Raw genomic sequence first — 15900 nt, forward strand, 5'->3', positions numbered from 1 at the left:
TCTACGGGAGGTGTTCTGGGAAAGCAGAAGACCCCCTATTGAGGGATGTCCTGTCTCTTTATAACCACAAAAGGTACTTGGGTTGTATTACAGTGAGTCAAATGTGTTCACAGTGCGTTTGGAAGCCCTGAATGGATTCCCTTTGTCACTTGTTTATTAGATATCCTCAGGTGTCTAGCAGGATTTCATTCCTGCTTTTTGGTAATGTTATTCTGTTGGCTTTATTGAACCAGGACCCTTAATGTGGACTGCAAAGGCGGTTTGCTGTCAAAGGTGAAGAAGGTGAAGGTGAGATTGACATTTGAATAGGTGCAAAAGCTGTCGTGAGGTTCTCATTGTATCATTATGGTGGAGATGGAGGTGATTCAAAAGGCAAAGCCCCTTTTTTCAGGTGCTTCCTGGATTCTTTCCTGGGGAGGAATTTACAGGAATGTCCCAACAGGAGTTGGAATGCAGGGAAGACCTGAGATTTGCTGGAGGAACTATGTTTCTTGCCTGGCCTGGGGGCTCCTCTGGGTTTCTGTGCAGAGGGAGGTCTGTGCATTTCTGGTTTTACTCCTACCACAACCCAACTGAACAGGCTCCAAATAGGCAGAAGAACACGATGGAACCTAACCCAAATAAAGACAAAATATTTTCTTCTAATTTTTTAAAATTGGATTTTTATTTTCTGATGTACAGTTAAGATTGTTCCAGTGGGTTGGCATAAGCTTTAATTTCTACCAAAGCCTTTTCCTCTCAATTTTTTTTATTTAGTTCTCTGTCATGTGTGACTAAGGTATGAAATATTAGTATGGCATTTTGTTAGATTTCAAATGTACCTGCTGTCTTAAAAAAAACAGTTTATTTTTTTCTTTAACATGTGACACAAAAAATAAGAAAATGCAAAAAATGGGTCAAATGCTTGATTATGAAAACAAAACAAAAAGTGTGTTCGATTAAAAATTATTGACAGAGACTTATTTCTTCTGATCCTTTGAATTTGATGTTCAATTTTTCTATTAAAAATACATTTAAAAAATTAAATTATTCATTACTATTATCAAATTATTATTATAACAATTAAACTGTATCTCCAAAGTCATTTTCTAACTTATAATTTATACGTAATAAATTGTATTTTATGTTTTTTTATTTAAAACCTATATTTTGATAACAATTCAAATATTTTACATGAAAGGAAAAAAACAGGAAATGTGGAGACAGTGCAGTTTCTAAAACCGACCTGCACGTGGCAGTAGTGAGCCAGTGGGAGAACAGTCAATTCCGGTTTGTGGAAGCAGAAGAAGAAGCATCAGCGTGTTAAACATGGAGCGAAAACACATGTCTGCATTCTCTCTGTATCAGGCTTTACAGCCACAACTGCCTCCTCCTGTTAAAAAAGCCAACTTACAGGTACAAATAGTTCATATTTTGACTTTAAAACGCACGAACGACTTGACTATTAATATTAGCATACGCTTATTTGCACACAGACACCATAATAAGACTGTCTCTGTTCTGCGTTTTAGGTGGAAGTCAAGAAGAAATCAAAGACCAAGTCCTCAAAAATAATTCCCTCTAAAGCTCAATTGAGGGCCGAAAGACGCAAGAGGAAAAGGAAGCTTCTAAAATCTGTGCAGAAAACCGAGGACCCGATAGTGACAGCAGATGTGAATGTGTGTGCCTGCTCATTTCAAATATTATTTCCTTAAGTCTCTAGTTTTTGCTCCAACCTAAAAGCGTATCTTTCTTTGATGCAGAAGGCGGAGACGTGTGTGAACGGAGAGTCTTTGGATGCTGTTCTGGTGGAGCTGGGCTCCATCAGTAACAGCAGGGAGAGAGCCACCCAGATGTTTCAGTGGCTCATCCATCCTGTTCCTGCAGCTCATTTCTTTAGGTCAGTCTCTGCAGCCTAGAAACTCATCTCAGCTGCTTAGCAGTTACTAAACTACAGTTCTTAATGACTGTTCCCTCATTATCGTGGGATTTTTGTTTTTATCAAAGCAACTACACTTTAGAAGTTAATCTGAAGTATATTCAGTTTATTGCTGCTTATCCAGCTTGTTCTTGCAAGAGATGTTTCAGGTTTTTGGGTCTGATTCTGAATGTTTTTCCCCCCGTTGTCTCTGTAGAGGAAGTTTTTCTCCCCACAGTCGCTCCAGGCAGGGATTACACCAGAGTCTTTGGAATTTGTTGGTCACTTTTATAAGCAAGGCAACCACAGAAGAACGCGATCCAGACCCTTGGCCTTGGTGTGGCAGAAAATGTTAAAAAGCATAGAGCAGATGAGGTGGCTGTTGTGGAGGCAGGAAGTTCGAAAGAGGAAAACATTGAAGATAAATAGTGGAAAGGTAGTTAGTCTTGACTACATACCTGTGATGGTATGGAACAGTTAAAAATCCACTCCAATCATCTTTTGAGCTTTCCAAAGCGTTCCCAGTTGTCTTTTTTTGTTATGATCATGGATTTTTTAACCTAAATATATGTTTTTAAAGTGTCGTTTCACTGGACATAGTTTCAGGAGTTCATTAGAAATTTGCCTCCGAGTTGTAGGTGAGACCATCGGCATGGAGCAACTCAGCCGCGTTCCCCTCGTTGTTGCTGAGAGCTCTCTGTTTTCATGGTCTGCCATTATCTCACAACTCCTCACACCCCCCCAACCCAACATCAGAGGTGCAACAAAAACTGTGAGCAATACTGGAGGCTGTAAAGCCGTACAATTTTGAGCCTCGGACAAGGAAAACCAAGACGTTCGGAAGTGGATGCATCAGAATGGAACTGAGCAGGGAGCTTGTGGCCCATCCCAGGATACTTTCTCTTTTCTCATCTCTTTTGTCTGCTCCTGATTCACACCAATTTGAATAAAGAAATACTTAGAAATACAATTTTGAACTTAATTTTCCAAAAATATGTCATTCATCAGAAAAATGCCACTAGAACAAGTTGAAAACACACGTTTTCACCAGATTGGGTCTTTAAGCTTTATATTTTAATAACACACTTGTTTTCTGGGCTTTTTAAACTTTTAAAAAAGCCTAAAAACATTTATGAAAGCACCATTTTCGAGATTTAATCGAAAGTACCCTTTGTTTTTAAGTGATCATTTTCTTTTCTTTTTAGGGAAACTTGGGAAAAGAAGCCCATCTATGTTCAGCGCAGGAATCCAGATTATTACAAAGGACTGTTCTCCACGGCTGAGTTTGATCGTATATTGAGAGAGGTGGGTTTCCGACATCTTGTGAGGCTTTTATTGTAAAGCATTATGACATTTTTTGCTTGACTGAAACTTAAATTGTCTGTGTAGTAAGAAAAGTGTTAAAAATGAAAAGTGAATGAGTCGTTAGATAAAGATATACAATTTAAAATAATGATAAAAGCAGAATAAATGATAACAATATACCTTAAAAAGCATCTAACACCATTGACAGGTAATTAAACAAGACTGATGTTGAATAGGTTAATATAAAGCTTTAATTACAAGACTTCTGTGTTTTAATTTAAGGAAAACGTTCAGTTTGGAGTGAACCTGGACGTCACAAGCTACACTAACGGCAAAAGGGAAACGCACAATCCTCCAGGGAGGGCTCTGCCCTTCACTGTGTGGGACTTCTACGAGGTGAATGTGTGGCGTGGTCATTTCCAAGACTCGTTTTATGATCGTTGACGCCTTTCTGGCGACTTTCAAATCGTTGAGATCTCTTTGGTCCACGTTCCTCTCTCCAGAGCGGCTGCTCCCTCCGCTTGCTGAATCCCCAGGCCTTCTCCCACACAGTGTGGAACGTGCTGTCCGTCCTCCAGGAGCAGTTTGGCAGCATGGCAGGAGCCAACGTGTGAGTGTTGGACAAAGAAAAACGGTTCTGAATGAAACCACTACTTTTGGGGGTTTTAAACATGCTTTTTTTTTCTTACCCAGTTACCTGACGCCACCTGGAACCCAAGGCTTTGCGCCGCATTACGACGACATTGAGGCTTTTGTGGTTCAGCTGGAAGGAAAGAAACACTGGAGGGTGTACAGCCCAAGGTGAACACAAACCACGTCTGGCTTTAGTTTCCTACATTAAAATTTGAGGAACATTTGAAAAATGAGATGCTGTGTTTATTCAGACTTGATTCTTTTTTTGATTTGGATTTTGTTTGTTTTAAGCAATCAAAAATTGCTAAAGAAGTCAATCAAAAGAAATCAAACATGACTTGATCAGAAAAATTAAAATATTAAAAAGTATAAGTACATCTTGTACTTATACATACTATATGGCTTATTATAAATACAACATATTTACAGTAGATATTTATGCTATTTTAGGTCAGAGAATGAGGTCTTGCCTGTACTTTCAAGCCGTAAGTAAAACTTTGTTTAATTTTTAGTTTGATACTTTTACTTACAATGTTTTACTAGAAAAAAAATCTAAACATGAATGTATTTTTAAATTATGTACTCGCAATTTATTTTTATTTTTGTAACATGAGAATTTTAATTTTTAGATTGTGATAATTGTATCATTTACAGCAAATTTTGACCAGTCAGACATCGGAAAGCCCATCCTGGATGTGGTCCTGGAGGCGGGAGATCTTCTCTACTTCCCTCGAGGATTCATCCATCAGGGCAAATGTCTTCCCGATGCACACTCTCTGCACATCACCATCTCCTCCTTCCAGAAGAACAGCTGGGGGGATCTAATGCAGAAGGTAAGATCCTGATTTCCACCATGTGGGTATTTATGGGTTCCAACAGGAGGCAGTAATATACAGTGTTTCCTTGCAGTTCAGCTTTTGCAGTCTTACAGATTATTTTTCAGTGCAATTGTTCTTCCTTTTTTTTAAATTATTTTTCTTGTACAGCAAATTGTGTTCTGCATCCTGGTTGGCTGTTGATACTCTGATGTGTGTCCTGTACAGAATTCATTTAGTTTGCCAAATTGGCATAAATCTTTGGTTGAGTTTTAAAATACTGATATTTTTATGGGAAGGTTTGAACTTTTACAGTTTAAACAAGAGAGAAGAGTGTGAAAAGGTGTATAAAGTGTGTAGTGAGGGGGTTTACAGCCTTAAAACATCTATACATCCCACATTGGTTTGTAACTTTTAGAATTTAAATCCTGTGATAAGGTTTTAAATGTTTTTTTTTAACACAGTATTGTTGTTGTTTAAAATTAAAATTGTTTTTTTCTTTTTTTTTTTTGCCAAAGAGTTCAAATGCCGGGTATCAGTTTTAGTAATAACTCAAATATATGATCAAATTATGCCTCTTATTTATCTCAGATTCAGAATAATTGTTCATTTGAAACAGATGTGTCTGTTTTCCTTCTTTCAAAGCTTAAGAAACATCTCCAAGTAAATCTCATAGGCTTTAGAGCTGAATTCGTTTTTTTTTTGTCGCTTTATTTCAGGTTGTTACGGCCGCTTTGGAAATTGCAATGGAAGAGGATGTGGAATTCCGTCGGGGTTTACCTCTGGACTACTTAACGTACATGGGAGTGCAGAACTCTGATAAGGCAAATGTCAAAAACAACGTTTGAATCCTCCAGTGGTAACTTTTTGGTCCCAAGTCCCTTAACTAAAATTGATTTAACCCAGGAGGACCCCCGGAGGGTAAAATTCCTCTCTCAAATGGAGAAGCTGATGAAGAAACTACCAAATTACGCCCCGGTGGACGCTGCCGTCGACCAGAAAGCCAAAGATTTCCTCCATGACTGCCTGCCTCCTGTGCTTACTCCAGGTATGACATATAATCAGGAATTGGTGCTAACAGAGGACGAGTAAAGATTCCTAACATTACCTCGTCTTCCATCACAGATGAATTTGCTACCAGTGTTCAAGGGGCATCAGTTAGATGGGTGAATGGAAGGGTTAAGGGCACGGCGGCACACATCACCACCCAAACCCTAATAAGGCTCCTCCGGGCTGGGTGTGCCAGGTAAGGAAAAGCCCATGTGTTTATAAATTAGTACTTCTGTTACTCAAAAAACTAAATAGCTTCACTCTTACCAGACTATGCAGCGATGGAGACGCCGTCCACCTTTATTACACCATAGACAACTCCAGAGTTTACCACAAAGAGGAGCCCAAGAGTTGGGAAGTACAAGCAGAGGTACGTTTGGAATCGTTCTTTCCCTGCACATGCTAATATGTTCTGTTATTGATGGCCTGTGCTTTTTGTGCGGTTCTTAAGCACACAGATGCTGTGGAGTTTCTTATTCATTCGTATCCCAGCTTTGTGACTGTGGGAAGTTTGCCCTGTGATTCTGCTCAGGATAAAGTAAGTTATAAAATCTGTGCAAAGATCAGCTCAAACACTTGTAAAGATGGGAAAAAAAGCTCAGTTCTATAAATATCTGTTTGAACTTCCGATTTAACACTGATCTTTTTTATCGTTGTTTCTTTTTGTCAGATCGCCTTGGCTGAACTGCTTTTTGAGAAGGGGATTATCCACACTGAAGAACCTCTTCAGTCCTGAAATGATTTTGCTCCACAAACTACATGATCAAACTGAACAACATCTATAAAATAAAAACTGTCAAAAGGTGTGCAGCGCCTCCACTTTAACTGCTTTATCCATTTTTAATCTTCCCTGAACTTTTGTCATGCATGCAAATTAAAACAACTGTTCTTCAACATTTTGAGAGACCATATTTATTATTGGTTGATACAACTCAAAGGACGTGACAAGGGAGTCACATGACTCTTCTTATTTATCATTTACACCACAGCTGAGAGGATGATTTTCCAGGCGGGAAGCTTCTACCTCCAGGTCACCTCCTCGCCAGGCTTTAGCTCCCTACAGAGCAGAGATTCAGATTTAATGAGATGGTTTACCAATACACTTTTGGGGAATTTAAAATCAATACATTTTCTGATTTTTGCATTTTATTTAAACAGTAGATAAATACAAACTCAAAGAGTAAACATGATTTAGGTTTTCTTTTCCTCACCTTCCAAACAATGCACTCTTGTTTCTAAAAGCTGTCAGCTTTTGGTCTTGTAGTTTATCAAGGTACCAGCCAATCACAAAGCCCATGGGAACAAATAAATGTACCCAGTATCGGCGGGCTGCAGGATTCACCATGGCTCCCTAAAAGAATAAAACAAAAAATTATATTTACACACATTTAAAGTTGAGATGGAGGATTTGATGTCAATTAAACTGCAGTAATGACACTTATTTGGCTTTGAAATTAAGAATAAAGTAAATTTGGGCAGATTAGAAGACACAATAAAATCTAACATAACCGAGGGTGATAGCAACATGGATTTCCAATAAACAGTTTTAAAAACCCATAAAAGTATATTTTTAAATTCTATTGTCAACAAAAATTGTTGTATACATCAAATTGTTTCAAGCAACCAAAAACAAATAGGACTTGATATTTTTGGACCTCTGATGTTAAGCTGTTTATGCACCAGCTACTAGTAGATCAGGTCACGAACAACTGAAACCGTTGTTCTTTAATGTTGGTTTGCTGAAATGCAGCACTCCCAGTTGCATTCATCATTTAGTTCGTTTAAACTGTGTTTTGCTATCATTCATTCTCCTTCAAGCTACAAAAGTATGTAATCTCTGTAAAGGACGTTGAATGGCTTCCATATTTTGGAAAGAAAAAAAAAGGTTACACAAAGTAATGCTGCCTTCCTTTGACAAGTTTATCCATTTAATTTTAAGCTAACTTGACTCTTATAACACCAATAAGAACGAAAGAAGTGTTACAAACGGCAAAAAAAATAAGCCACCTCAGAGTTAAAAAAAATGGCTAAAAACAATAAATAATACTAACAAACATTGGTTAGGGATCAATTAGTTACAGTGCTGTGTAGCAGTTAGCAAATTTAGCAGCAAACATTTTATTTTGTTAGAAGAATGATTGTAATTGCTTATTTATTTACCCAAAATGTAACACAGCATTAAACAAAACAATATATTGAAAAAAACAATAATGTAATGACCATTGTAAAAAATATTACCTTATTTTTGTATCAACCAGCGGCCTTTAGCTACCGACTCGCCAAGCGAAGGACATCGGACTCTACCAATTGAGTGTCAACGACGCGGATCAGCGCGTGAAAGCCAACTTGCAAAGCTAATACATGACAAAAAGGGAAAGTTACATACTGTAGAATAATAGAATAGAATTATAATATTATACCGCATCTTTTAAAAACTACACATTTTGGCGTTGTTTTGGTGCAATTTATATTGTGGCAACACCCCTATTAGTGGTACATTCATTTGACCTGTGTCACGTGATGCTGGCGCAAAAATGTCTACCACATTAATGTTTTGTAGACAGTAGCTACTAAAGAAAATGCTTTAACTTGGGAATTGTAGTCGGTTAATTTACTTTGTTTTCTCAGGAAGGATAACTAATTCAAACCCACTTTAAATGGTATGACACACAATGAAACTGCAGTGAACAACCAGTAACGTTAACATGCTAAAAGGACTTGCCGGGTAACTAGCTAACGACCGTGCTAACTTTAGCTAACAACCACATTGTTTTGTTTTATTTATTATTTGTGTTTTTACCAAAGTCTCTTATCGGTTCCATTAATTTGTGGGATTTTAATTACGCATCTTGTGTTTAATTCCCGCCACACTAAACTTCCTTTAAATTTATAACACCTATTATATACCGTGTTTGTTGATCCTAATATTAGTTGTAATTAACGTAAACGGGTTTTTTGTACAAGCTTGTTTTAATCAAAGGTCGGTGGAAGGGCACTGTGCTAATCTTTTTTTATTTTTCACAGCGTTTATAGTGAAGAAAAATGACCTCGATTATAAAGCTGACGGCCGTGTCAGGGGTTCAGGAGGAGTCCGCCCTCTGTTATCTCCTGCAGGTGGATGAATTTCGCATCCTCTTGGACTGTGGATGGGACGAACATTTTTCAATGGACATCATTGATGCCATGAAGCGGTGAGTTTGATAGTAAATAAGAACTTTACACCCATGCATATACTTCAGAGTCTCTTGAGGGAGCTGAAGATCTTCCACCTTCCTTTGAGGCTGTTGTTGAACTTCTAAACCACCTCATCAAATCCATTCTCACCTGCTGTACCAGAGCATCTCCTCTTGGACCATTAAGCCTCAACCCCCTTTCTGGAAAAAAGTTTGAATCTGTTTGTGTTTTTTGTTTGTTTGTTTTTCTCTTAGGCTGTATTCTGGATTTTGCAGCTGACATTTCAATTTCTAGTATTGTCAAATGTTTACTGTGCCTCAAAACAGATTTGATTCTGATAATAGGTCATGCAAAATGTATATAAAGATATAAACACAGTCTGATCGTTCATTGTGATGTCGTTCGGGAAGATCTGACAGTACTTAAGCACATTTGAGCGGATAAATCCACATCACGTTGTAAACATTTGGATTGTGTATTTGGAAATAGTTCATTTTAATCAAAATCAAACTAACGAAGAGAAACAACAGAAATATAGATCTATACGTAGATATATCTAACTTAGCATAATGAGATTGTATGAGGGTGTGGTGGTGCCTGCAGCGTTATATGGGGCTGAAACATGAAGTCTGAAAGTGGTGGAAAAGAGGAAGCTGAATGTAGTTGAGATGAGATGTTTGAGGAGTATGTGTGGGGTGACACGTATGGATCGTGTGAGAAATGAAGTAATCCGAGAAAGAACTGGTGTGATGCGAGAGTTGGCTTATAGATCAGAGCAAAAGGCACTGGGATGGTTTGGACATGTTGAAAGAATGGGAAGGGAGCGATTGGTGAAAAAGGTGTACGAATCTGATGTGAGTGGAGTGAGAATGAGAGGAAGACCGCGAATGGGATGGACAGAGGGTGTAAAAAGAGCGATGAATGCAAGAGGGATGACTGTGGTGCAGGGGAGAGAGGCTGCTCAGGACAGGGATGGGTGGAGAGAGTTTGTGTATGAATGAATGGATGGGCGTGGTAGAGGTCTGGTCTTGGGATGAAGCGGCAAGGGGAAACTAGCCTTGGCTGAGGCCCTGCTGTGGAGGTGCCTACACTGGGCTGTGCAGCTGACCCTGGTGCAGTGTGGTGTGGCTTAAACCAGTCACATACCCACACACACACGTGCACACACGCACACACTGAAGGAGGAGGGTTTGTGGAAGAGAAGGAGGGCGGTAAGAATGGATACCCTGTCTAGGCTACCCCACTTTGGTGGGACACAGCCTGGGTAGATAGATAGATAGATAGATAGATAGATAGATAGATAGATAGATAGATAGATAGATAGATAGATAGATAGATAGATAGGATAATTAGTCATGAATTGATTGGAAAATATATATACATACGCATATACATCCGAATACACGTCTATAATGAAATAATTGCTACTAATCATGGACTTATTAGCTGATGATATATTTTTTTGTGAGAGGCTTTTCTGATTATGTTGATATTTCTGTTATAAACCCATTGTTGTGTAATTTTCTGCCGGCAGCTATGTTCATCAGGTTGATGCAGTTCTTCTCTCACACCCTGACCCCATTCACCTCGGAGCCCTCCCTTATGCCGTGGGCAAATTGGGCCTCAACTGTACCATCTATGCCACAATTCCTGTCTACAAGATGGGTCAGATGTTCATGTATGATCTGTATCAGGTAAAGCAGGAGAGGGACTTTTAGAATTGGCTAATGGATAAAAGATGAGGTCATTTATAGGCCTGAAATTTCTGCTTTTTTTTTGTAAATGTTTTCTGCTTTTTACCATTTAGTCTCGAAACAACAGTGAAGACTTCACACTTTTCACCCTGGATGATGTCGACAGCGCTTTTGACAAAATCCAGCAGTTAAAATACTCTCAGATTGTCAATTTGAAAGGTGAGTTTCCGTTACTTTACTGCTCTAACTTGGCCATTCTAACAATGTGTGTATTTTTAATCAATCCGTTCCCTTGGTTTTTAGGAAAAGGCCATGGTCTTTCCATCACTCCTCTTCCAGCTGGACACATGATTGGAGGAACCATCTGGAAAATTGTCAAGGATGGAGAGGAGGAGATTGTATATGCTGTGGATTTCAACCACAAGAGAGAAATGTAAGTAACGTCAAAGCAAAATGTGATTGTAAGAAACGTTTGGATTCTCAGTGTCTTCTATCCGTCTTAGCCACCTCAACGGCTGCACGTTAGAAAGCATCAACCGACCGTCATTACTCATCACAGATTCCTTCAATGCTACATATGTACAACCGCGCCGTAAACAAAGAGACGAGCAGCTGCTCAGTAAGATCTAAAAATAGATTCTTCTCTTTAAGACTTACTTTTAATGTAGCTGAAAACGACGCATATTTTAATTTGCATTCTTCCCTCTTGCTCCTACAGCAAATGTAATGGAGACTCTGCGTGGAGACGGTAATGTTCTTATCGCTGTTGATACGGCTGGTCGCGTTCTGGAGCTGGCTCAGCTTCTTGACCAAATCTGGAGAACGAAGGATGCTGGGCTGGGAACTTATCCTCTTGCTCTGCTCAACAATGTCAGCTATAATGTGGTGGAGTTTTCCAAATCTCAGGTATGAATATATGATCTTCACTTATAGGGATAAAGCAGACAACATTTTAAAAAGGACAATTTGGACTTAACTTTTTGAGTTGGAATTTGGACTCTTAATCAAAAAAGCTTTAGCTCATCAAAAAACTTTAAATACTTGGTTTCTATGATCCTTTTTTTAAACTTTTTCTGCAATGGAACCATCCTGGGTGAATGAATCTGCACAGAAAACTTTTGTTTTTGAATGAAGACTATGCTTTTAACGTGACCTGCTTCTTCACTGCAGGTGGAGTGGATGAGTGACAAGCTCATGAGGTGTTTTGAGGACAAGAGAAACAATCCATTCCAGTTCAGACACTTGAACCTGTGCCACAGTCTGGCAGACCTTGCTCGAGTGCCCAGCCCTAAAGTGGTACTTTGCAGCCAGCCAGACCTGGAGTCCGGCTTTTCCAGAGAACTCTTTATCCAGTGGTGTCAAAACAGCAAAAACTCCATCATCCTAACTTACCGCACTACGCCTGGGACACTGGGACGCTACCTCATTGACCACCCCGGAGAAAAGATGCTCGATCTGGAAGTATGAGCTGAACTTTTAAAGCTGAAAACTTGATTCTTTCTTCAGTCCCCCCCCCATAAAGATGATAATGTTTGTTCTTTTGTTTTACCAGGTCAGAAAAAGGGTGAAGCTTGAAGGAAAAGAGTTGGAAGAATATCTTGAAAAGGAAAAAATAAAGAAAGAAGCGGCAAAGAAGCTTGAACAAGCAAAAGAGTGAGTGTCAGAGGAAATGAACAAGGGAAGTCTCAATGAGAAAACGTATAACACTAAAAGGGATTCTATTAATAGAACAAGCTGGTCCGAAATGTAATTTATGTTTTACTTGGTCAGTTGTGGACTGACTGACTTTTTTCTTTGGATCATTTCTGGGTATAAAGGATGTTGGTTTTTTTTCCCTTCCACATATAATCTAATGCATTTTCTTATTTTAAAAACAGAAAACAGGATCTTTTTTAAATATTTCTAAACTAATCTATATATATATACACACACACACACAGACATACATATATACACACACACACATACACTAGGCCGTTGAGCAGAACTGCATTCAGAATAAATGTAATTTTCTCTTCAGGAGAATTTTTTCTTTTTTTTCTTGTTGGACAATAATCTTGTAATTTCAAAAAACGTAGAGAAGATTTTCTGTTCAAAAGAAAATACATTTTTAAAAAGTTCCTTTTTTTATAGTTAACGGAGGAAAGAAATGTGAAAATTCAACATGAAGAATAGTTTTGGTTCCTGTTTCAACACATTGTGATTAAAAATCCCATCTGTGACAGATGAGCACTAATGTACTTTTTACTCCTCCTCTGCAGCAGAGAGGAAATAATGTTATTATTTAGTGGCAGAAATAGCTGCTCCTGGGAGAAATTAAAGTTCTGCACATTGAGTTCTGATTCTGGATTTGTAGGGTGGATGTGGATTCCAGCGACGAGAGCGACATGGAAGATGACCTGGATCAGCCGGTTGCAGTGAAAACCAAGCATCACGATCTGATGATGAAGAGCGAGGGGAGCCGGAAGGGCAGCTTCTTCAAACAAGCTAAGAAGTCCTATCCAATGTTCCCAACGCACGAGGAGAGAATCAAATGGGATGAATATGGAGAAATCATTCGGTATTAAACTGCTGACGGGCACTTTAGTCCGATTACTGGCTTTCAACCCTGTCATCAGTTAACCAGTCTTGCTCTTTTGAAGGCTTGAGGACTTTCTGGTTCCTGAACTACAAGCCGCTGAAGATGAAAAGAGCAAACTGGACTCTGGGCTGACAAATGGAGATGAACCCATGGACCAGGATCTATCTGTGGTTCCCACCAAATGCATTTCAAACATGGAAAATCTAGAAATAAGGTGAATAATTACTAAATTTCTGAAAAGAAACGTATTTTACTCAATCGTTTAAACACTTCTTTTTTGAAAAACTATTTAAATTAACCTAATATCTATTTAATCCCCAGAGCACGCATCACATACATAGACTACGAAGGCCGCTCTGATGGCGACTCCATAAAAAAGATTATCAATCAGATGAAACCCAGACAGCTTGTTATTGTTCACGGGCCTCCAGAAGCCAGTCAGGACCTGGCCGAGTCCTGCAAGGCGTTCAGCAAAGACATCAAAGTCTACACACCCAAGCTGCAGGAAACGGTGGACGCTACCAGTGAGACACATATTTACCAGGTCTGTTTAGTAGTTGGAAGCTATTTAACAGATTATTTTATGTCGACAAATATTTTTATTCTGCGTTTTTTTCTTGTGCTAAAGGTGCGTTTGAAAGACTCCCTGGTGAGCTCTCTGCAGTTCTGCAAGGCCAAAGACACGGAGCTGGCGTGGATCGATGGAGTGCTGGACATGCGCGTGGTGAAGGTAGATACCGGTGTGATGCTGGAGGACAGAGTGAAGGAAGAGGAGGAAGATGGCGAGATGCCCATGGAGACAGGACAGGAGGTTGGCATCGACCACAATGCCACAGCGGTGGCGGCCCAGCGTGCCATGAAGAACCTGTTCGGAGAGGATGAGAAGGAGGTGTCCGAGGAGAGTGACGTCATTCCAACGCTGGAGCCACTTCCTCTGACTGAGGTGGGAAGGTTTTTTTCATGGTTTGGTATCTATTTAGGTTCTACATTTTAGTTTTTTTGCCATGAAATGTCCTGTAGGCTTTTGAGTTCTCTAACATACACTTATTTTCAGATATGTTAAACACATTTTTTTCCTGTTTTTTAACTGAAAGTCAGTTTAATTTGTCTTTTCTACTGTTTAAGGCTTAAGCTAAAAATGTAAGTTCTTATTTCCAAAATTCAGAGATATTTGTCAATCTTTTTCAGACAAATAAAAAAGAGTAAAAAATGTTTTTAATGAAGGTGTATTTTGCACATACTGGGTATTTTCAAGGCGTTGTGCATCTAAAGCCTGGTGAATTTTCTGCAAGTCAAAAAGCCCCTGCTGATGCTTGGATTCCTGACAGAAGATGGTCATGTGATTCGGATTCAGCATGTTCCGAAGAGTCAATAAGCAGCTCCAGCAGTCCTTTTAAGAAACAGCCTGTCCAAAGCTGTTTTCCACTCTCTGCAGATTCCGGGCCATCAGGCTGTGTTCATCAACGAGCCTCGGCTGTCTGACTTTAAGCAGGTCCTGCTGAGAGAGGGCATCCAGGCCGAGTTTGTGGGAGGAGTGTTGGTGTGCAACAACATGGTGGCTGTCCGCAGGGTGAGTGTCGGTTCCCCGCACCCGGAGAACGTGTTGTCCATCAGCTCCCTGCTGCGCTGCTGACCTCTGGAAAACGTCCAGATTGAGTTTTGTTTTATCTCGAAGCTAAGCAAAAATGTGTCGAAGCTTTCAGTAATATCTCAAATCTTTTAATATCAAAGCAAAATTATGTGGAGTTCAGATACAATAAATAAACAGAAATTCTAGTTTGCAGGATGGAGCGGGAACGTTTTGTGGTTGTACTCAACAGTCAAAGCTGCTTCCTTCCTTTGTTAAAAGTCACAACTTTGTGGCATGAGGGTCCTGTTGACCCGTGTTTGTTTGCTGTCTTTTTGTCCAGACGGAAGCCGGACGCATCGGCTTGGAAGGCTGCCTGTGTGACGACTACTACAAGATCCGGGAGCTGCTGTATCAGCAGTACGCTGTTGTATAGCAGCAGCAGCAGAAAACTCCCAACAAAACAGAAAAACAAAATACTTCAGGCATTTCAGCACAAACGTTGGACATTGCTCTCCTATTTTTTTTTATTAGTAATTTGTCTCCAGAAGTGAAGATAGTTTACCCAAGCAGGCATCTCTGTGTAAACAGTCTAGAAGATTCAGATCATTTGACATAATTCATCCACAATTTTTTGGTGTTTGATCTGTTTTGTTTCATTAAACCTTTTTTTTTCTACAAATGCTCTGCCTTTGCCTTTATTTGTAGAAGTTAATCACACAGCTGGATCCTTCCTGTTCTGTGACACTCAACAGGAGGACGAAGGTGCAGGAAATGGACATTGGAGCCCAAGCAGACATTTGTCAGTGTCTGCTTGGGCTCTGACATGTCCCATCTTTAGCTTCTAGGTTGACTTAAGTGGTCTTTCATTTATTTTCTTCTAGTTAATAATGATTTTATCTGTATTTTTCTTAGCCATGTCTGAATTCCTCTCTAACCCCCTAAAAAGACGTGCTGGACTATCTTGTGCCCTGGATTTTAATGCAATTCAAACACATCCTTAGTCTTTTTTTATTTTTTTATTCTGATGTCACGGTTTTGCTGAAGTTAAAACCTAATAAATATAAAGATTTACAAAGACTTAATAAATTCTACTGTGTTCTGGTGATGAAAAATTTGAAGGACTTAATATATATTGTAAAGTAAACTTAAATTGTTCAAATTTAGTCTTCCTACACTATACA

At 39.2% G+C, this 15900-nt stretch overlaps 2 protein-coding genes and 1 long non-coding RNA gene across 6 annotated transcripts; 2 read left to right on the plus strand and 1 right to left on the minus strand.

The window, feature by feature from the left end:
- Nucleotides 1-145: 145 nt before the first annotated feature.
- Nucleotides 146-6525, plus strand: riox1 (ribosomal oxygenase 1). Of its 3 annotated transcripts, none has more exons than XM_023953201.1 (15): nucleotides 146-288; nucleotides 1512-1658; nucleotides 1743-1879; nucleotides 3103-3202; nucleotides 3485-3598; nucleotides 3706-3812; nucleotides 3896-4003; nucleotides 4286-4320; nucleotides 4490-4668; nucleotides 5370-5474; nucleotides 5557-5698; nucleotides 5776-5896; nucleotides 5971-6070; nucleotides 6152-6238; nucleotides 6371-6525. In XM_023953201.1, the coding sequence occupies exons 3-15, from the start codon at nucleotides 1833-1835 to the stop codon at nucleotides 6434-6436; spliced, it is 1311 nt and encodes a 436-aa protein (XP_023808969.1). In that variant the 5' UTR covers nucleotides 146-288; nucleotides 1512-1658; nucleotides 1743-1832; the 3' UTR covers nucleotides 6437-6525. The 3 variants fall into 3 exon arrangements, with proteins under 3 accessions (XP_023808969.1, XP_020570264.1, XP_004083470.1); XM_020714605.2 differs by lacking the exon at nucleotides 146-288 and adding an exon at nucleotides 1182-1395 and having other exon boundaries at nucleotides 1746-1879; XM_004083422.4 differs by lacking the exon at nucleotides 146-288 and adding an exon at nucleotides 1185-1395.
- Nucleotides 6526-6589: 64 nt separating this feature from the next.
- Nucleotides 6590-8156, minus strand: LOC101163943. Of its 2 annotated transcripts, XR_002293185.1 has the most exons (4): nucleotides 8142-8156; nucleotides 7939-8054; nucleotides 6912-7051; nucleotides 6590-6757 (listed from the first exon to the last, which is right to left on the minus strand). It is a non-coding gene; the product is annotated as an uncharacterized LOC101163943 (long non-coding RNA). The 2 variants fall into 2 exon arrangements; XR_911166.3 differs by lacking the exon at nucleotides 8142-8156 and having other exon boundaries at nucleotides 7939-8075.
- Nucleotides 8157-8200: 44 nt separating this feature from the next.
- Nucleotides 8201-15398, plus strand: cpsf2 (cleavage and polyadenylation specific factor 2). Its single transcript, XM_004083424.3, has 15 exons — nucleotides 8201-8360; nucleotides 8725-8891; nucleotides 10409-10568; nucleotides 10682-10787; nucleotides 10872-11001; nucleotides 11072-11187; nucleotides 11287-11474; nucleotides 11739-12029; nucleotides 12121-12221; nucleotides 12925-13128; nucleotides 13211-13363; nucleotides 13471-13693; nucleotides 13778-14092; nucleotides 14585-14719; nucleotides 15060-15398. The coding sequence occupies exons 2-15, from the start codon at nucleotides 8743-8745 to the stop codon at nucleotides 15150-15152; spliced, it is 2364 nt and encodes a 787-aa protein (XP_004083472.1). The 5' UTR covers nucleotides 8201-8360; nucleotides 8725-8742; the 3' UTR covers nucleotides 15153-15398.
- Nucleotides 15399-15900: the final 502 nt, after the last annotated feature.

This window comes from Oryzias latipes, chromosome 24 (genome assembly GCF_002234675.1).
Source record: "Oryzias latipes chromosome 24, ASM223467v1".
Lineage (NCBI taxonomy): Eukaryota > Metazoa > Chordata > Actinopteri > Beloniformes > Adrianichthyidae > Oryzias > Oryzias latipes.